The sequence below is a fragment of the Alligator sinensis genome, unplaced genomic scaffold (assembly GCF_000455745.1).
Source record: "Alligator sinensis unplaced genomic scaffold, ASM45574v1 scaffold144_2, whole genome shotgun sequence".
NCBI lineage: Eukaryota > Metazoa > Chordata > Crocodylia > Alligatoridae > Alligator > Alligator sinensis.
The window spans coordinates 1,896,196-1,917,585 of record NW_005841872.1 but is presented as its reverse complement, the minus strand read 5'-3'; the positions used below and the strand labels follow the sequence as shown (position 1 = coordinate 1,917,585).

Genomic DNA, 21,390 nt, shown 5'->3' with positions numbered 1-21,390 from the left:
GTTGAGATGTGGCCAAAATAAAACCAAAAAAAAGTGGGGAGGAAAGGAGAAAGGAGCAACTAATTGCTTATCATTGCCCACACAAATTCTTTTTCCCTGGATAATGAAACAAAAGAACTATCCATAACAGATGCTAATCTTATCACTTAATGTGCTGCTGGAAGGCACTCAAAGACCAAACAGTGATGAAAGTAATATATAACCCATATAAACCAGGAACAGATACTGCAGTATTTCAGACGAGGCAATAGCAACGACTTTAATAAAACCACTCCATATAATATGCATTTTTTCCATATTATTTTCCATTCACACTCAACTACATTCTCTCTTAGCCTCATGGATAAATTCAACAAACCCACACAGAAGAAAGCACAGGGTTAGCAAAAGGATAAAACTACTGGCTGGAACAGACCAACAATATTTGAGCCTTAAAAAAAAAATCATGATAGATACTACACATGTGGTAGATGAAGAGTGAAGGCCTCTTATAGATTTTGACATACATACTATAAAACAAAGGTTGCCATTAAAAGTGAGGATTTTTTTTTAGTCCATGACAATTCATTATGCTATTGTAGACTTTATCCCACTGAATGCTCATGTCCATCACCCACCACCCACTCCTGGGCAGTGCAAGCTACAACACAGCATTGTTGAATCCCTCCCATAAAAACCAAAACAAAAAAAACCCACAAAACCAAAAGGATTATCCTTACTGCTGCTCTCATTTTACTTTAAACAAGACCAATACTTGCCTCTGCCCTCGCCCTTCCCCCTTATGCCCCGATTTCAAAAATAATGCCACAGCAAATTTCCTTGGCAATCACTGTACGTAAAATATTGATGGTTTGATAAACCCATATTACCACAGGGAAAAAAAATCCCAACAGTTACATGCAGAAAGTACTCAAATCAAGCCTTCAAATTGCCATGGAGAGTGGTTTATCGTGTTTCACAGTAGTTGACTGTCCCAAACTCCTGGTTGACACAGGAGTCCCAAGAATACCCTCTGCAAAAACAATACATATTAGGCCAAATTCTTCTTGGTTTTTGCAAACAGTCATTTCCACTGCCTTCTCATTACATATAGCCCATTATTACATTCTCTATGGTTCAGACAGCCCGGAAAACCAGAAGCATCAGATCTGTGTAACTGAAAACAACCCTTTGAGTATTACCATGGGCCATCAGTAGGGCTGTGAGACGCTTGGGTAGCTGATTTGATTCAGAGGAGATTTGGCAGCCAAATCTCCAAATCAAAAAAAAATTTTAAAATCGAGACCCCCATTAATCTCTCCAAATCAATTCAAAGAGATTCGGAGATTCATCCATAGACTGTACAGGCAGGCACTAGGAAGTGCCGGCAGGAGCAGCTGAGGGAGCAGCCAGGGGAGCCCCAGCTTGATCCAGCAGCCCCTGGAGAAGCTGTGGCTCGTACAGCTGCTCCTGCAGCTGCCCCAACCCCACCAGGGTGAAGCAGGCAGTGCTGGCAGCCCCAAGAGAAGCTGTGGGGATCAACTGGCAAGCTGGGGGGATGGAACAGGGGCTTCCCCCCAGCTCCCTGTTTGATCCCCCAGCCCCTGCAGCTTTTCCTGGGGCTGCCACCACTTGCTGCCTCACGGGGGTGCAGCAGGGCAAGCAGGCAGACGAGCCATGGCTTAAGCCGGCAACCCCAGGAAAAGCCATAGGGGCTAGAGGAAGGAACGGGGGCTGGGAGAAGGAACAGAGGCTTCCCCCCAGGTCCCCCAAGATTGAGAAGAGGAATGTACCACAGCATCTCAACAACTGCAGGGAGATTAAGGATTTCTCCCTGAAGCTAAGGAGAGAATGATGACCACTTCTTACATTTCTTTTATAGCTGGGCTATCCAGCTGGCAGCACTGGGCCACATGCAGCCCATGAGGGGCTCATGGGCTCCTAAATGACCACCACTCTCCCCATTGTTTCTGTGGCTGCAGCAGCCAGGAACTTTGGGGCAGAGCAGCAGAGCTAAAGGGGACCATGTAAACTCACTGTCCATGCAACAGGGGGAAGGAGGAAGGGGGAGGAGCAAAGCACAGGAGGAGCTCATGCTACTCAAATAGCATGCAGCTTCCAGCCCCTCTGAAGCTGGACAGCCCTGTTTAAGGGGCTGGAACTTTCCTCCCAGTGACTCAAGCTCTGAAGGGCTGACAGGAGCTGGTGACAAAGGCTTTGGAGGAAGAAGAGCTGGGATGAGACACTGTTAGTGGCTTCCTCAGAGATGTGCTTTTGTGGATGAAATCCCACCAAAGACTGCTGCACAGAGCCTGTGAGGGACAGCATCAGTCCACCCCACTATATACTTTGATCCCTTGTACACTGTCACTCTCCACACAGGGCTCCATACTGCTGTTTGATGCCCCTGCACACACTTCTCTGGTTTAGCACTTCTATTTTCTCACTGGCTTAAAAAAATTCAATCACAGTTAATTAAGTTTTGTTATTACTGTTCCCTGCATACTTGTCAATGCATGTTCAGTCAAAGGAGAAATCAAAGTCAAAGCATATATCACTTGAGGACACCTGCACGCTTCAAGCCCAGATTAAACCCCTCCCCAAAGGTGGTAGTCAAGTCCTTCCTCATGAAATCTGTGTGTTCCTGCCTGTTATGGCCATGGCATGCCAGCTGTGGTTAGTCAATCGGTCAAGCAGCCAGTCCACCTCCTCCACCCTTCCCTTGCCCAGTGACTTATCCCTTGCCTTGAAGATAGTATGCAAAATACAGCAGGCCAGGACCATCTTGTTAAAGTAATGGTTAGATCCTACTCCACCTCCAGTCAAGAAAGGTGGAGCGAGACCACAATTAGACACAGAATAAGTAAAGAAGGATGTGGCCTTGAATATTTTCCCTACTCCTCTTGAGCTACCTAAAGGTTCATAGTTTCATAGTTGGTACGGTCAGAAGGGACCTGGGTAGATCATCAAGTCCAACCCCCTGCCATGGGAGGAAAGAGTACTGGGGTCAAACGACCCCCAGCAAGGTGTTCATCTAGCCTCCTCTTAAAGACCCTCTTAAAGATCCTCTTTAGACTGAACATTAGGAAGAACTTCTTCACAGTTCGAGTGGCCAAGGTCTGGAATGGGCTGCCAAGGGAGGTGGTGCTCTCCCCTACCCTGGGGGTCTTCAAGAGGAGGTTGGATATGCATCTAGCTGGGGTCATCTAGACCCAGCACTCTTCCCTGCCTATGCAGGGGGGTCGGACTCGATGATCTAATGAGGTCCCTTCCGACCCTAACATCTATGAATCCATGAATCTATATTAAAGTTAATATATGCTACGGTGGTGTCACACATTCACTTCCAATAGTTGCCAATCACTGGAATGCAGTGACCTGTTAAAGTTAATGGCTGCTTGCAGATGTTAAAAAAAGAAAACAAAACGAGACAAAAATGGAGCTTTACTTTAAACTTTGCATACTCCTGTGCCAAGCCCAGGGCATGCTCAGAAGGGGCAGTATGCTTGTCGGACCCAGCTTGCCTGGTATCTGTCTAGATCAGACACTTTAGTGGGGCTTTTTTGTGCTTTTATCTAATAGCTAATTGAATCAGCTTTGGATAAAAGCACCAAAAAGCCCTACTGAAGCACCCAATCTGTGCAGATGCTGTAGAGCCAAGTCGAACTAACGTTCTGCTTCTTCCGGTAAAGTGCAGGTTTTTTGTTTTTTTCTTAAATGTCTACAAGCAGCCATTAGGAGATGACCCTTGCTTGAAAGGGAGCATCTTGCAAGACTATGAGGGCACTTAACACGTGCTAAACTGCTTGACCATGAGTTGGCTTCAATTTTAACTGTACTTAGTACACGTTAAGTTGCATGTGTGATACCTCCCTCAATACTTAATTGAAAGAGGGAAAAAAGTAAGCAAGCCAGTTTAGTGGTTTGAAGAAAGTTGGAACAATAGGCTGTTCAGTGAGCCAAAGAAGGAGAAATTCTGACTTTAGAAGTAAGTTATACACTGTAACAATGTTAACAAGGGCAGGAATTAAACCGTGGCTTCCCTGTATCAGGCGGGCCCCTGAAAGAGCAAGTGAATCAGTGATTGAATGCATAACACAGTAGCAGGCAACAATTAACACCTAGGAAAACTGCAGATCAACCAATGGAAGAAATCAATAGGAGACAATGTAGCAACCAGGAATTCTCTAAACTTCACTGTTCAATGGCTAGCAGCCCTGGTCTGAGTTAATCAACGCCGGGGACCAAATTTTGGGCTGAATATCTCCAGATTGACCGCTCCCAGAGCCCTATTCAAAATTCATCAACGGACTCCCAAACCTGCACGTACATGCAGACGACCCCTGGGGCTGACAGGTGCCATCCAGTAGCCACCAAGGTGGAAGTCCCACGAGGGTCAACAACCCCTGGATTGGGCAAACCGGAAAACTGGGGAGTCACCAAAGTCTGTCAAGGACAGATAAAAAGCAGTGAAAAGTGACCCTCAGTGGCACCCTCTTGATTTCCAACTTGACCAACACCAGACCTATCCAGCCAGAAGGACCAGCCGGCGACCCCCTTCTGGAAGATAACACCACGCTGGAAGAAGCCTCAACTGGCCATCGACGGCAGACTCCAGCGCCTGTGGGATACGTATACCCAACTCTTGTAGCTCACTACTGTGTGCGCGCGCGCACGTGGGGTTGGGAAGGGGGGGCGACCAGCCCCAAGGTTTATGATCTGACTTCATTACAGTGTCTGAATCCGCCTAATAAACCAGAATTAAGGACCCCGAGTTGGACATTTGTAGCCAACAACTGCGTCCCCACACTGTCGGCCCATGTTCATTTTGGCATCAATAATGACTCCAAGATCCTTTTCTGCCTCTACACTGATGAGAAGGGAGTTCCCCAGCCTGTAGGTATGCTGCTGGTTCTTCCCCTCCAGGTGTAGTACCTTGTACTTGTCAGTGTTGAAACCCATCCTGTTCTCATTCGCCCACACCTGAAACCTGTCTAGGTCCAATTGCAGCCTATTCCTCCCTTCTAGCGTGCCCACTTCCCCGCACATCTTAGTGTTGTCTGTGAATTTGAACAGGGTGCTTTTTACCCCCTCGTCCAAGTCGCTGATCAAAATGTTGAACAGTGCAGGCCTGAGGACCGAGCCCTGGGGGACCCCACTGCCCACATCCCTCGAGGTCGAAAATGACTCGTCCACCACCACTCTCTGGGTGCAGCCCTCCAGCCAGTTAGCAATGCATTTGACTGTGTAGGTGTCGATGCCACAGTCCCCTAGAGTTTTTTTTTAATGAGAATGGGGTGAGAGACAGTGTCGAAGGCCTTCCTGAAGTCCAATAAGACTACGTCCACTGCTACCCCTGCATCTAAGGATGTTGTGACCTGGTCATGGAAGGCCACCAAGTTGATCTGACAGGACCTGCCTCTAATGAACCTGTGTTGGTTGCCCCTAAGCATAATCTCCCCTGCTGGCCCCTTGTGGACATGCGCCATGATAATTCTCTCAAAAAGCTTACCCAGGACTGAGGTAAGACTGACTGACCTATAGTTTCCTGGGTCCTCCTTCCTCCCTTTTTTGAAAATGGAAACCACATTGGCCCTTTTCCAATCCTCTGGCACCGCGCCAGAGCACCACAAGTGCTCGTAAAACCGTGCCAGGGGTCCCGCAGTGACCTCTGCTAATTCCCTCAGCACTCTGGGGTGGAGATCGTCAGGACCAGAGCTTCATTCAACCATTGTCTTGCAGCTGCTTAGCTAGCAACTAAACACTTGCTTCCTGGGTTTAAAGCATTCTGTGAATACATTTATAAATCTTGGGAAAAGTTGATCAGCTGGGTCACCAAGAAGCAGGAGGAAAAAATCGTTGTGGTGGAAGCAGCACTGCCAAAGGCTCCCTTGCCTCACTGGTGAAACAGTGCTAGAGTGGTACAAAACCCTGGTATTCCACCTCATGGTGAATCTCACATGATGCTCCACAACACTCTAAGACGGGGCAAGAATTGGGATCAATTCCACCAAACTGACCCAGGCTATGTAAGTATCATCATGTCTGAATATAATAAGCTATTATAGCTAGATGCTAACATGTCCACTAGCTGCTACAATAATACAATATCATGCTGTTACACAAGCTGCCTTTATCCTATGCCAGTTTGCCCATACCCACAGAAACTACATTCTTTTTTCCTGCACTAGTTCAAGTGTCCTCACAAGTTTGATCCAGGAAGCTAAGCATGAAACAAATCAAGTAATTGACCTGTAAAAGAAAAACTCAAGACCATTTCATTTCCACCTACAAGAAATTTTACAATCTTTGCATTCTCCTACACCTGAAGAAGGGCGAGTGTGCCTGAAAGCTTGCAAATTAAGAAAAAAAAAATTGCAAATATCTAGTTGGTCTAATAAAAGATATTACACCTCTACCACAAGTTCTGATTCCTTTTGCCTGTAGACCAATACAGCTACAACCTGTATCCCTGAAACTCCAAACTAGTAAGACAAAGCAGTTCACAAGATCTCCAGGAAACTATAAAATCGAAATGGAAAGAAAGCAAATATAGAATAGGCTAAATCACAAACGTCATAAACGAGAGTAAAAGCAGCTTGTAATTTGCTTAAGTTATACCACAACAGAGGCTAAGCAGGAGTATATACTCCACCTAATAATTCTGGCCTAACTTTGTTCACAAGTTGACTATTATGTGCTGCTTAGTAGCCAGGTGAAAAGGTAACAAATCTCTCTTGATGCCTTGTGAGATAAGCCTCACTGCCTTCAGTCAGATTGAGCCCAAGGAACTCAGAAATCTTAGGCTTTTACTTCCACTGGCTGCTCACCTCCTCCTCAAACTGTGCTACCCAGTGCAGTAGTCTGGGAGCTGACCTTGCCTGTGAAGGTGAAAAAGGCATGGAGTACTTCAGCCTTTTCTGCATGATCTGCCACTAGGTTGCCTCCACCTTTCACATTTTCCCTGATCTTTCTCTTGTTGCTGACATATTTGTAGAAACCAGTTCTCTTCAACAGCTTTATCAACGGCGTGGATATTGGTGTCAGAAGCACACTGGCCAAGTTCACCGATGACACTAAACTTTGGGGCAAAGCATCCACACCTGAGTATAGGCTAGTGATCCAGGCTGATTTGGATAAGCTTAGTAAGTGGGCAGATATAACCTGATGCTGTTCAATACCAAAAAATGCAAGGTATTCCAATCCCAAAAATGCAAGGGGGGAGGGGGGCGGGGGGGGGGCGGGGGGGGGGGGGGGGGGGGGAGAACCTGCAGCACACTTATAGGCTCGGCAGCGCTATGCTCGCTAGGCACCACTGCTGAAAGAGACTTGGGGGTCAGGATTGACCACAAGATGAACATGAGCCACCAGTGCAATGTCGCAGCTCGTAAAGCAAACAAAACTCTGGCTTGCATCCATAGATGATTCTCAAGTAAATCCTAGGATGTGATCCTCCCGCTGTACTCAGCCTTGGTGAGGCCGCAGCTGGAGTACTGCATCCAGTTCTGGGCTCCACAATTCAAGAAGGATGTCGAGAAGCTTGAGAGAGTCCAGAGGAGAGCCGTGCGCCTGATCAGAGGGCAAGAGAATAGGCCTTATGATGGGAGGCTGAGAGCCATGGGACTCTTCAGCTTGGAAAAGCGCAGGCTTGGGGGGGGAGGAGAGACACAACCTGGTGGCTGCCTGTAAGTATAAAAAGGGGTGTGCATCAGGATCTGAGGGAGCATCTGTTCACCAGAGTGCCCCAAGGGATAACAAGGACCAACAGTCAAACTCCTCCAAGACCGTTTTAGGCTGGACATAAGGAAAAACTGCTTTACTGTCCAAGCCCCCAAGGCCTGGAATAGACTCCCTCCAGAAGTGGTGCAGGCACCTACTCTGGACTCTTTCAAGAAACGTTTGGATGTTTATCTTGCTGGGATCCTCTGACCCTAGCTGACTTCTTGCCCCTGGGGCAGGGGGCTGGACTTGATGATCTTCAAGGTCCCTTCCAGTCCTAACCTCTATGAAACCCTTCTTGTTACCCTTCACATCCCCTGCTAGTTGCAACTCTAATTTCACTTTGACCTTCCCAATTTCATCCCAAGCAATACTCCTATACTCCTCCCTAGTCATTTGTCCAAGTTTCCACTTCTTGAAGCTTCCTTTCTGTGTTTCAGCTCACTGAAGTTCCCCGCTAAGCAAAGCTAGTCTTTTGCCATCCTTGTTCGCCTTCCTGCATATCGGGATGGTTCATTCCTATGCACTCTGTAAAGTTTCTTTAAAACATGACCAGATCTCCTGGACTCCTTTCCCCCCTCAGACTGGCCTTCCAGGGGACCCTGCCCATCAGTTCCCAGAGTCAAAAAGTCTGCTTTTCTAAAGTCCAGGGTCCTTACTTGGCTTCTCTCCTACTTTCCTTTTCTCAGGATCCTGAACTCAATCATCTCACGGTCACTGCTGCCCATGTTGCCATCTACTACTATATTTCCTCACCAATTCATCCCGGTTTGTGAGCAGCAGATCAAGAAGAGCATGGCCCCTAGTTGGCCTCTCCAACACTTACACCAAGAAGTTGCCACCAATACTCTCCAAAAACTTTCTGGATTACCTATGCACTGCTCTATTGCCCTCCCCTGCAGATGACAGAGTGACTGAAGTCCTGCATGAGAACCAAGGCCTGTGATCAGGAAGCTTCCACTAGCTGTTTAAATAAAACCTCATTCACCTCATCCTCCTGGTCTGGTGGTCTATAGCAGATCCCCACTATGTCGCTTGTTGCTCTCCCCTCTGACTAGAACCCAGAGACTTTCAACAGTCCTATCTCCAGTTTCAAACTGGAACTCTGAGCAACCATACAGCTCTTTTACATAAAGTGCAGCAACTCCTCTTCTCCCCATCTGTCCTTCCTGAACAGTTTATACCCATCCATGATAGTGCTCCAGTCATGTGAGCTATCCCACCAAGTTCTGTTATTCCAATCACACCATAGTTCTGGGACTGCTAGGACTTCTAAATCCTCCTGCTCGTTTCCCAGGAAAAATAAGAAGGCCTACCCTGTCACCCCCTCCTACTTGTGCTTCCTCCAGGTTACCCACTTACCTCAAGGCTTTGGTCTACATCCCCTGGGAAACCTAGTTTAAAAGCCCTCCTCACTAGGTTAGCAAGCCTGTCTGCTCTTCCCTCTCTTTGTGACATGGATCCAGTCTCTTCCTAGCACTCCTGCCTGGGCCCTTCCCCTTGACCAGAAGGATTGATGAGACTACCTGAGCCCCTGTCCCCTTAGCCCTTGCACCCAGATCCCTGTAGCCACTTTTGATCTGCTCAGCATCTCCCCTGGCAGTATCATTGGTGGCCACATGGATAAGCAGCATGGGGTAGTAGTCAGAGGGCCAGATGAGTCTGGGTAATCCCTCCGTGAGATCTCAGATCTGGGTTCCAGGCAAGCAACAGACTTCCAAGCGAAGTGGTGCTTGCCCCTACCCTGGGGGTCTTCAAAAGGAGGCTAGACAGCTAGACAAGGAGGCCACCTAGCTAGGGTCATCTGACCCCAGCATCTTTTCCTGCCCATGACAGGGGGTCGGAATAGATTATCTGCTTGGGTCCCTTCCGACCCTACCAACTATGAAACTTCCTCAGCACTGCCTGAATAAAATGCCACAGCTACTATTTTGGGTAGAAAAACAAGGTCCCTGCTTAAAACAAGCATCCCAAGTTTTGGGAAAAGGTGGGTGGTATGTGAATAAGTACAGTAATTCCCAAAGTTAAAGAATACAAAGTGAAAAGACTGAAGCACTCAGAAGGTGCAGTGTGACATGCTCCTGACAGATGACCATGAGCTGCCAGAATAATTCTAGAGTGTAACTGAGTGATGATGGCTTGCTTTGGATCAGTCCCCAAACCATTTATCACTGATTCTGCATAAGAGAAGCATAGATGGGCAGGAGAAAATAATGCAGCCAATGAGAGATAATCAGCAGTAACACGGAAAATTGAGGGTGTGAAAATCTGGATTTTTTAAGATCCGCACAGAGCTGACACTGGAGCGATGGAGCCAGACAGCTAACATGCAAGTCACTTTGAACATGGAGAAACAGGTGCCAACAGCCCTGGAAACTGGCAATCCCCCACTGCCACTCAGTTTGGGAAGTACAGGAAACCTAGACCTGTTCAATTAGCAGCTAATCAGCTGTGAACAAACTGGCAAATGCACCCTTTCAGCACTGTGCTTCCAAGATACTAGTGGGCTGCCGCATTCAATACCTGTGAGAAAAGAAGCAATTCACTGGGTAAGGGACAGGCAGGAGACTGGGTAGCAGCCTTCTTGGTAGATTGAGTGCCCATGGCGCTGTTTCAAAACTTGAGAGAGACCTCGGCAACCCATTCTAAGTGAACAGAGGCACTTGCATCCAAAGCATGAGTTGTATGAGTTAAACACTGCAAGAAAGAATAAGTGCTCTGCAGAAGACAAGAGTGTAGTGTAGCAAAAAGAAATGTTAACTGAGCAGGCGAGGGTACATTGGGATGTCCCTTAAACCCTGTTGGTTAGTTTATTGCCATGAGAACATCTAGCTGTTGCCCAACACTTAATCCTAAGGGGAGAACTGTCACAACAGCAGGAGCATGGTAGGGTATAAGTGATCAGCTCCCTCCAAATAAGCTGTTCTCGCTCTCCCATAAGAAGGAGCACTATCAGCCTAAAGTACTGCTGCCTACTTGCTGCAGTCCCCATCACGATGGGCTGCTCCCCCACACTGTGAAAAGTATTAGTCAGGTCAGATTCGGAGGCAAATACTAGGAAAGAAGGTTGGAACACTGTCTTTATATTCATGCAATTTGGCAGAACAGGAAAGTGGTTACTGACTAATGCATTCCCCTCTTGAACTCAAGATTCTCATAAAATGGCTCCAATGTTTTCCTTGCCAAGACCACAACTTGCTTCACCACTGCAGTGCTCCTCCTGGCCTGCTCTCTCTCAACCCTCCTTGCTTGGTCTATGCTTTGGCTCAGTAAGTCTCTGCAGCAGTTCCAGTGGTACTTCATCCAGAAGCATCTCTCCTCCGACAAAAGCCATCAGCTCCCCATGCATCTCTTCCTCACGTTCGCCATTTAGCCACAGTCACCAATAACAACAACTCTGAGCCCTGAAGCTGCAGTTGTCAAACCTGGAAGGTGAGAAATGCAGCAAGTTGTCACTGCTCAATCTTCAGTGACAAATTCCTTAAATTTCCTGTGATTTCTAAGGGTGCATACACACATGTGCTTTAACACACATTAGCCTATTTTAATTCTCATTAAAGTACCACAAAAAGTGCTCTTTAGCTAATGCACATTAAAATAAGCTAATGCACTTTTTTCTAGTACCTCACGATGAAGGATGCCTGTACAAAAGCATGGAGGCTACTCCGACGCACTGTAATTACAGCGTGTTAGAGCAGATTTGATTAATCGAGGCTGTTGGAGCGTGGTAATCACCGTGTTCCAAAAACCTCCCGTGTGTCATGCATCAGAGTCCCTGCACTTCAAAGTGGCGGTGGGGGCACTTGAACTAAAGCTCATCGAATGAATTGTCACATAAGGGGAGAAGTAGTCAGCACTCTCCAAGGAAAAAGTCAGGGTTTGACTTGAGCACTAAGTACACTGAAAAATCTGCCTATATTACCTAAGCAGATACAATCATTCGAAAGAAAGTGCTGAGGAAACACAAATCTATGCAGGGCACCTGCAGTACCCAAATGTAGGGCAGTGGTAGGGCCGCACAGCAGCCCAGCCAAGGGCTTCTGATAGCTGCGGCAGGAATGGTGAGGGAATATTGCTGAGCCTGGGGCTAGGGGAGGGACAGGAGCTGCGCAGGCAGGGTTTGGGACTGAGCTGCAAGTGGTTCGCTCCAGGGGCATAGCTCCTGCTGCTGCATCCACCCTAGGAGGCAAAGGGGGGCGGGGAGGGCGTATGCCCCCAGCTCCATGCAGGGCAGGGTGGGCTGCCATTGCAGGCTGGGGCTGGGGTTGCACCAGGCTCTTCCCAGGAATGACTCTGAGAGGGACAGGGTGGGTGCGGGGGTCCTGCGGGCTCCATGCCCACTGACCTGGCGGCACAGCCGAGGCTGGCTCCACTCCAGCCCCTGGCTCTGGGATGAGCTCAGCCCCCCCCTAATTTTTTTTTCTCCCTCTGCCTAAGGTTCTTCCCCCTCCCCCCACCTCCAGAGCATGTGTAAAAGTGCCCTAAGATGTTAGTCACAGATACCCTTCCCAGTTTTAGGACACCCTAACAATGGCAAATACCTACACCTAGCTGCTCCTGCTATGCTGTTACCAAGCGAGGAGGAGTGCAAGCAGGCGAGTGACACGGCTGCTCTGCTCTGGCTCTATACTGGGGTGTGCACAAGTCTAGCATCTTCATGAGCTTGTGGAGCATCGCAATGAGAGTGCAGGCGCCCTGCATAAATTCATGATTCCCAGGCTGCCCAAACCTTAGAAAAAGCATTTATTTGATGTACTGATGCTATTTATCAGGAAGGTACCCACAAAAGCCCCATAACAATGGATTAGAATAGTCACATAAGGGGAGAAGTAGTCAGCACTCTCCAAGAAAAAAGTTAGGGTTTGACTTGAGCACTAAGTACACTGAAAAATCTGCCTATATTACCTAAGCAGATATGATCCCAGTCTCTTGCGATATTGGTATACACCTGCAGTGTCCATCTAGTTCCATGAAAGTATTTACTTTGGGGTGCTTTGGGAATTCTATGGTGATATGAATTCATCACTTACCTGCCTGGTTAATAGTAGGAATTTCAGCACTGCAGTTTGTGAAGGGAAGGGCAAGTTTGGCCCCGTCTGACTGCATGGGTAGATAGGGGGATTACCTTCAGGTCCATGCTTCAAATGAGATCCTTACCACCCCCCACACCCCTCCCCTAGGCCTCTTCCACATGACTGCTGTGTCTTCATTACACTTGGAATCAGCCACAATGTGGCTCGGTGCTGGGATCAGTGGCAAATCACTGCCAATTTGCTGGGAAATATATGGCATTTTGCAATCTGTGCCCATGTCTCAAATAGCAGCCTATTCCTTTTACCTCTTAGAGCAGTAATTTAAATACTTTGCATACACCACTGTCCACTATGCAGATGGCCACAGCCAACTGTCTTCACCATACAGCATCATACACATCTTGATTCCTTGTGATTTTACATAGGGCTCCTGATACCAACAACAATGAAGTAGAAGACCTCTATCTATTTCCAATTGGTGGAGCAATAGATGGGAGCATTGCTCCTGGGTGGGTGACTTTGTGGTGGATAGCCAGATGAGATTTAAGCAGACGTTTAAGAAAAAGCAGTGCCTTTATAACAAAGTTAAGGGATGCATCACACCCAGTTTCCATGACTCCAGGCATGCTGGAAGTAAACTAGCATTACCTGGGTAAGGTTACACCACGTTATATCAGTCTACGGCTATAACAAAGAGGTTTAAGGCCATTTGCCAATATAAACGCATCGTTTGTTCATACCCGTAGTACGGAATAAGCTATAACTATACAGAAAGTATCACAGGCAACTGGTAGGGGGTGCACGTGCCCCCCCCAGATTCAGGAGGCACCAGTCACTCATGGGAAGTATTCATTCTTACATCAACTGCTTTTCAGAAGACCAGATTGAGAAGGTAACACAATGTACTGTTCTGAAAGCAAGAAATGCCCAGGAGAGCAGCTATTTATTTACACCCAAATAAAATTGAGTTAATTACAGAAACAAACAGAAGAGACAGCTGAAAGTCTGCAATAAAAGAAAAAGAAAGAGGAAGAGTAAATCAAAGGGGAAAATGAAGTTACTAGTATGCAAAAGAGCGCTGTAATTGTCAAAGGAAGAAATAAAAAGTCTTTAGACTCTAAACCAAAGAAAGGCCAAAAGGTGAAGTCCTGATTAACTTACAGGCTATCATTTAGCCTGGTCTATCCTGTTTCCTACTTGCTTATCATAAGATATTGCATATAAGTATATAAAATACATACATTAATTACTTCTAATTTAACTGGAAATAAAGTTTGGCTTACTGGCACATTCAACTTCCACAGGAGAAAGTGGTGTACTCATTGCTAGGTAGGAAGCATGCAGTCCCAGGAGAAGACCCAGATTTCTTTCTGTGTCTATGAGAGGTGATGATAGACTTCCAAGATCAGGTGTTGTAATCACTTCTTGGTCAGGCTAAAAAGAATAAATATCAAGCAAAAAATAAACTAAAAAAAAAAAATTTTTAAAGTGAGCCTGTCCTTTACCTAAGAAAGCACTTATGGTAATTAACTATTAATACAACCATACATTTATAGCATCACACTAAAAGAAATTTGTGTCTCAGTCAATTGCAACCATTTGGTTTTTAGCTTTAGGATTGCTACTAAGCCTGCCACCAGCCCTAGAGATTGAAAAAAACTCCAGTTTCTTTTTTTAAATAGCTTGTTATTCTAAACATGTGGTGCCATAGGTTATTTAATCACTTTACCTCCATATACTGGCCAACACAGAAGGCATGCATTGACTCGCGTGTGTCCTCAAATTGCAAGGCAGCTTCCAAAGCAACAACAGGGTCTTCACCTGCAAACTGGGCTATATAAAAAGAATGCAATAGTTCCATAATAGCTATTTATGCCAATTGTGTTTAGTAAAATGTACTTTATATTAAGATATAGATACAAATAGAATCTTAAATATGGTTGCTGAATCTCACCAAGTACACTATTCCCAGTTAAAGATTGTGTCTGAAAGTCCTTTATATCATACACTTTTCCATCAATCACAGTCCAGAAGCCTCCATCTTTATTATGATTCTCTAGATCAGCTTTACGTATAAGCGTCACCTCTTCATTATTTCTGCTGCTCTGGCCAGTAAAAAATGAACCTATTGGTAAAATAAGAAAACAAATGTTTTTATTGCAAGTATATTATTGTTAACACTGTTTTAGGAGAAACTGGCAAAATCACTTCTACACACTGAAGAGAGAATCCAGGATAAGATATTATAAAATGACACATCCTTTGTCAAAGTATTTTGTGTTTTTTTTAAATCCTAGATTCACAAATTAATTTGACTGCCAATACTTCTGACAGGCACTCCAACTGCTTTAGACTTAATCAGGCCTCTGCCAGACATTCAGGTAAAGGCATGCACGATCCGTACAATCACATGCCTTTGTATGGATCATGCATAATCCTGATCTGATGCATGATCCATACAATTGCATCTCCTGCCATGCCACACATATGGCAGAAGGCATGACTGGGATTCAGCATCAGATCCAGTCACCTCACTGCCAGTGCAGGGAGAGCCCAGGATCATGATCCCAGGCTCCCCTTGCACCAGTAACTAGCAAGCAGCAAGCTCAGCTGACAGGACTTCTAACCATGGGAGCAAACTATGGGGGAATATTGGGCATCCCTGTGGCTTCAAGCCACATCAGCTGACAGGACTTACAGCCATGGGAGTACATAGGGTGCAGCACTATCAGCTGCAGGCTAACAGACACAGGAGTGCACGGGGCAACCCCGTGGTTGCAAGCCTTCATCAGCTGATAGGGCTCCCAGCCGCAGAGGAGCACCAGGCCACAAGTTCAATTAGTGGTGCGACAGGAATGAGCCATGAAGTTATTTAGTACATATTTTTTGTGGAATAACTTTGTGGCTTGTTCCTTGTTTTAAATCACACCATTAACTGTGATTAAAACAATCATTAACTGATTGAATGTATGGCTGGATCACAGCTTAAAACATGATTACATGGTTAATCACCTCTTAGGTGTAGCATGTGGCAGGGGCATCAGATACATGACTATATACATTGTTGTCCAGATTCATAGAAAATGTAGAAATCCCAGATGTGGCTACACCAGTGGCTCTCAGCCAGGATGCTAAGTAAGTTTCACGACTGTTGAGGTGAAAGTGGAAATGTCTTGTGTGCAACCAAATGAAGCACTACAGTGGTTCTTAACCAAGTTGTTGCCAAAATCAAAAAATTTAGAGAGAGCGTCCTAAACCTAGAAAAGATAAGAACCACTAATCGATGCCTTAATTTCCTTTTGGTAGCATGGCAAGTATTAAACTGTACAATTGTCCAAGCCGCCTGCAGAGGGTTCAGGATTGAGAGTGTGGTCGGGAGTAAAAGGTAAGAAAGGTTTACTGACTTAACAAAAACACTACTATGCATAGTATAATAAGACAATGACAAACAATAATAATTCATGTTGGCAAGTTATTGGCAGTCCTTTTTGATGCCTGATGTATGACAAGTTCTTTTTCTACAAAGTTTAGCGAAGTCAGGCATCCTCAAATCAGCGCTGTCCAAGGGGTACCAGGAAGGAGCCTGGTATTTAGTCCTCAGGCTTCTTGAGATTCACGGGCCCACCAAATCTAGGTCAGCAGCTAATCTTAAATCAGTAGCTTCTTTTACAGAGCTGCATCTTCCTTTTAATGATTTCCGGATGCGCTGGCCAATTTATAAAACTTTTGAGCTATACTGATAACTTACAGCCATCCAGATTCTCCCATTGTAATTATTCTTAGGACTGACCAATAGCAGTACAAGCCTTGCATTCTTCTGATAAGGTTAATTTTTACTATGCCACAGGGCCCACTACTTCTACAAGGCTTTGTTAAGTTTACTAGGCCTTACTACATACAAGGCTTCACTACATCTCTGACTTTATTTAGGCTCTTAACAACAACATATAGCTTAATATCTGAACAAATGACAGAAAAACACTTGGTCTAATTTTCACAGAGCTTTCAGCAAGCACTTTTATCACACAGACAATTTTCAACTGTCACAATAATAAGCTCCATATATCTACTTTTCTGCATATTCAGTCTATACCAGGAGCATTCTGACATTTACCCCAACAACTATTATTTGATTTAAAGTACTAGAATTTTATGCCAGAGGAAAGGACATAAAATGGCAAATTTCTTGATTTTGTTACAGCCCTTACTGTTCACCACAATCTGTTCTCACCACAATCTGATGAAGTGTACATATCAAGAGAGGAAACATGTCTCCTGATGTTGACTTCAGTCAGTTCCATTTGGCTGTGCTCAAGAGAAAGTCCTATTAACACTTCAGCCTAAAATACAGCCACATACACTTGCTCCACTCCTCACCACATGCATCCCAAAGGATTGTCAAAGTAACCTTTTGTGCCAGTTCCAAAAAAGTCTATAAAGTTGCTGTGACAGCCCTTGGTACAAATTCCTTGTCCTCAGGTCACAGAACGTTGGAGAGGATTACAGGCATGCAGAGGTTTAGCTGGCATTCATAACACTTCACTAATGTACTGGTACACAGACGCTACTTCCATTCACCTATTTCCAACCTGAGCAACAATCCATCAGTGCTTTGGAAGAAAGTTAAGATAAATTCTACATCTTACTCTCAGCTAGTAAATTAAAAAATAGAGTTTGTACCTCCTCAACTACCCCTATGCACCCACAGCAATCAATCAATCTGAACAGACATACTTAAATACCGGTCTTCTCAATTTCTCCCAAACAAATCTTAGATTCATTGTGCTACAGCATGTGAGCATCTATTTTTGATTATAATATCCTTCCATTTCTTTTCAAGCAAAAATGGTGACACAGTTGGGTTAGTAAGAAAACAAAAGTGTCTATATTTACAAAACCAAATAAGCCACTGGGTGAACCTTTAAAAGCATGTTATTAGTAGTATTCCCTTTCTGCTAATTAACGTATAGGTTTTTCCTGATGGAATACGTCTCTGTTCTTTTCAACAAGAAATATATTTCAAAGGAGGAAGAAATTGCCACATTTTTCCAGCTTTTGACACTTCCGCTAAAAATCATACAAAGAAAAAGATTTCCCCTAGTCCCCATCTCATTTATAGCTAGACTCCAAACGAAATCAACATTGTACTAAGCTTCAAACATTGCTTTGGTAAATTAAGAGGGGGGGGCTGGGCCAGGCCGGAGCACCACCACCCAGCGCCCTGTGGTGCAACCGGTCCACCTCTGGCCCCAAGTGCGCCCCCTACCCCCCACACCCTCCATCCAGCCCCGTGGACTCGCCCCACCCCCAGTCCCATGCCCCCTTCCCCCCCCGCACTGCTTCCAGTACTTATACATGCACCCCCGCCACCTGCACTGCTGCCAGCTCCCAGGAGCAAGGGGGAGGGGAAGGGAGATTGCACACGGCGGCAGCCACCAACAGCCAGCAACATGCCTCCCCCCCTCCATCCCTGCCACTTCCCCCACCAGCTGTTGTCAGGGCCAGGTGTGACAGCACTGCGGGGGGAGGGGAGGGACAGGCACTACCACCGGAAATGCCTCCTTCCTCTTCCTGATCCCCTCCTTCCCCACCGCCTCCCCCTCCCTGCTGGCTATTATTGGGGGAGGGGGCATGGTGGCACAGCAGCTCCCTCCATCCATAACACTCCAAGCCCTCACAGCCAATCGGTGCGCACCCTCTCGGCGGCACATCTGCAATTGGCTCAGAGCGTGACAGACACACAAACACACAGGCGCACACACTTTTATTTTAGGCTAAACTTCTAATACTACCTACAGTATAACCTCATCCAAAGGTTAATTCAACTTTTATAAAACATTTTATATTTAAAATGTGACCTCCATCAACATAGCATGGGGAAAGAGAAGCAGCCTCCCTTGGAAGATCAACAGATCCCAAGGAAGGCTTTATACCCTCTGCAATAAAGTCACCCTAAACAATAATCTTCCCCTCCTAGAGAGAGGAATTTCTTTAAGCAAGTCCTTCACAGGAAATCTGTACAGAAAACGTTGGCATTGGGTCCCAAATGCTAATCAAAGTTGCTTCAGGAAGGGAAAATTTCTTGGAGATTGAGGAGGCCAGGAAACCAGCCAGCTCCACATAAGAAACTGAAAAGATTGCAGTTGAGAGAGAGTCTTTCATCCATGGAGAACTTGACTGACATTTATCACTCATCTTCCACAGATGAACTCCGCACTCCAAAGGAAAATTGAAACTGACTGTGTTACATGAAAATTGCTTTGTGCTTAAAAATCTTAATGCTATAGAGGGGAACAGCTTTAATAAACTAAATTACTTCTGTACTTACTGCCTAAATATTCTGTTCCAAATAAAATGAAAGCTGTATGAAAGTAAGCAAGAAAAAAATTGAATTTGACAAGTGTTGTAAATCAGGAACTTTCTACTAAAAGAGAAAAACAATTCATTTAACACCGAGAAATAAAGCTTTACTAGGCATTTCTTAAAGGTTGTGTCAATAAACCCTATATTTCTATGCAGGGACCACTTGATTTCTGGAATATTTTAAGTCTCAGATATCCATGAATAGGCTCTTAAAAAAGTAACATGAATAAAGAATTCAATCATTTTTCCTATATGTTATAGTCTCTTAGCAGCAATTTACAGTATCATACTTCAGTAAAGCCAGGATATTGCCCTGTTTAAAATGGTTTATTTAAACTGCAGTAAGAGGGGTTAGCACTGAGCATTACAGTTCTGAATATAGGTAATTTTATTCATGTTTCCCCTCTCAATTCCAGTCCAGCAAGCTTTATTATGTGCTTCTGTATGAGGTCTTCTAGCTCACTCTGAACCCAAGTGCCACACTGTATTTTTTAAATTTATATCCCACCCTTCTCAACAAAAGCTCAGTTAAAAATTGATAAATAAATCCATAAATAAAATCAAGTTGTGTTCATATTGACAACCCCCAGAACAAAGCAGGGACCCCTCTAAAGCAGGAAATGTTATCTGTTTCAACAGAGGGTAAATTTTAATCTCAGTCTAAGTATCCTCAAGGAAACATCTGTGGGCTTACCTGTGCTCCAATTTATTCTATGGTCTGCCAATTGTTTCCCCCATGCAGCTTTGCAGCCTCCCCTAACTGGGCCATCTTGTTTACCTGCATGTGGCATCATCTGCTCTGTGGTCATTAAGATCAAATGCCACCTGCCAGTTTAAATGCTGGCACATGGCCAGCAGAAGATAGTTTGAGCTTTCTTCTTCGCTCCTACCCTTTAGAGCCTGTGATGAGGGGTTTTAGAGAAAAAAATCCTGCTAATTTTAAACTTTAATATTGTGTATGTTGGCTAACAAATGAGACACTTTGTGTTTGTACTGAGTAACCTATCACCAACATAAAATTCCCATCAGAATCTGTAAATATTATGCAGTTTGGTACCCTATATACACAAATAAGAATTACAATTAGCTTAACACTCTTGAATAACATCTGAAATGCTGCGTTTGTACTTTTAGCTTGATCTGGCTAATGACTTGTTTAATTTTTCCTTTACTAGCAGTTTGTTCATGAAAGCACTATCATATGAATTCACATGAGTAAGAACACTGGTGATACCATGTCTCATGGAGGTGTTCCTATAGTCCCATGAGCAGCAGTCACTAGTCCCTGTCTATCGCTTTCCCTGATCTAGTAATATGAAAAATGATTAGTTAATAGCAGGGAATGTGAAAGGTTAAAGAATTAATAATTTAACCCAGAGGTTCCCAATTGGTGGTACACAACACCAGTGGTGTGCAGACCACCTGTCAGTGGTACGCGTTAACAGATTTAAATTACTTCGTATGACACAACCTTAAGTACCGCCAGCAAATTTTTATCATTTTAAATTGGTGGTGCGCAATCTGTCAAAGTTTGGGAACTGCTGATTTAACTAATAAGTGCAGTGATAACCCATTAGCTTGGGGTGGGCACAGTCTGGCAGGGAAGGTGGGGGAAGGGAAACCCCGTGGTGCCCCAACAGAAATCAGAAGGCAGCAGGGCAGGCAAAAGAGAGGAAGGGACCAGGGGAGGGGAAGAGGCAAAAGGGACTAGTGCCCACAGCATAAGAGGAGAAGAGGGAGCAGCCTAATGACTCTGCAATTAAGCAATTAGCTGCTGGTTCACAGATGCTCCCTCCCTCCCAGTGCAGGGCATCCCATGAGCCCTGTTGTCTGACTGGGCTTGCTTCCTTCCCCACTCCCCTCAAAGGGCCCCAGGAGCCCAGAGCAGCAACTGTGTCTGAGCTGCTGTGTTACCGATTAATCATTTAACCGGTATAATTTGAGGAGGTTAAATTAATATTTTTAAACTATATTTATATCCCTAGTTAATAGTTTCTTGTCAACTGTTGTTTCTGCCAACTATAAACTCTGACAAACCTGAAATAATTAAATTACCTAGTGCCTGACACTTTGAAAATATTCCCTTTATCCCAACACTGACCCTCCTCATTGATCTGACAGCAGAAACGGTGCAAGATGGTGGTGGGGATGGCTACGTGCTGCCCGGCCGCCACCACACTGCTGCTGCTACCCTGCAGCTGGCCGCACAGCTCCAGGCACTGCTCCGCGGTGGCGTGGGGAGATTTTGTACACAGTGGCCATCACCGCTGGCACGGCCCTACAGTTAAGTGGCAGC

The 21,390-nt window shown here is 45.3% G+C and overlaps 1 protein-coding gene across 1 annotated transcript in view; it reads right to left on the bottom strand.

The window, feature by feature from the left end:
• HERC2 (HECT and RLD domain containing E3 ubiquitin protein ligase 2) overlaps positions 1-21,390 on the bottom strand; it is a 200,259-nt gene that overhangs the window by 103,711 nt on the left and 75,158 nt on the right. The window contains 3 exon segments of the mRNA XM_006017070.3: positions 14,015-14,165; positions 14,461-14,564; positions 14,686-14,856. Of these exon segments, the coding sequence (XP_006017132.1) occupies positions 14,015-14,165; positions 14,461-14,564; positions 14,686-14,856 (426 nt within the window).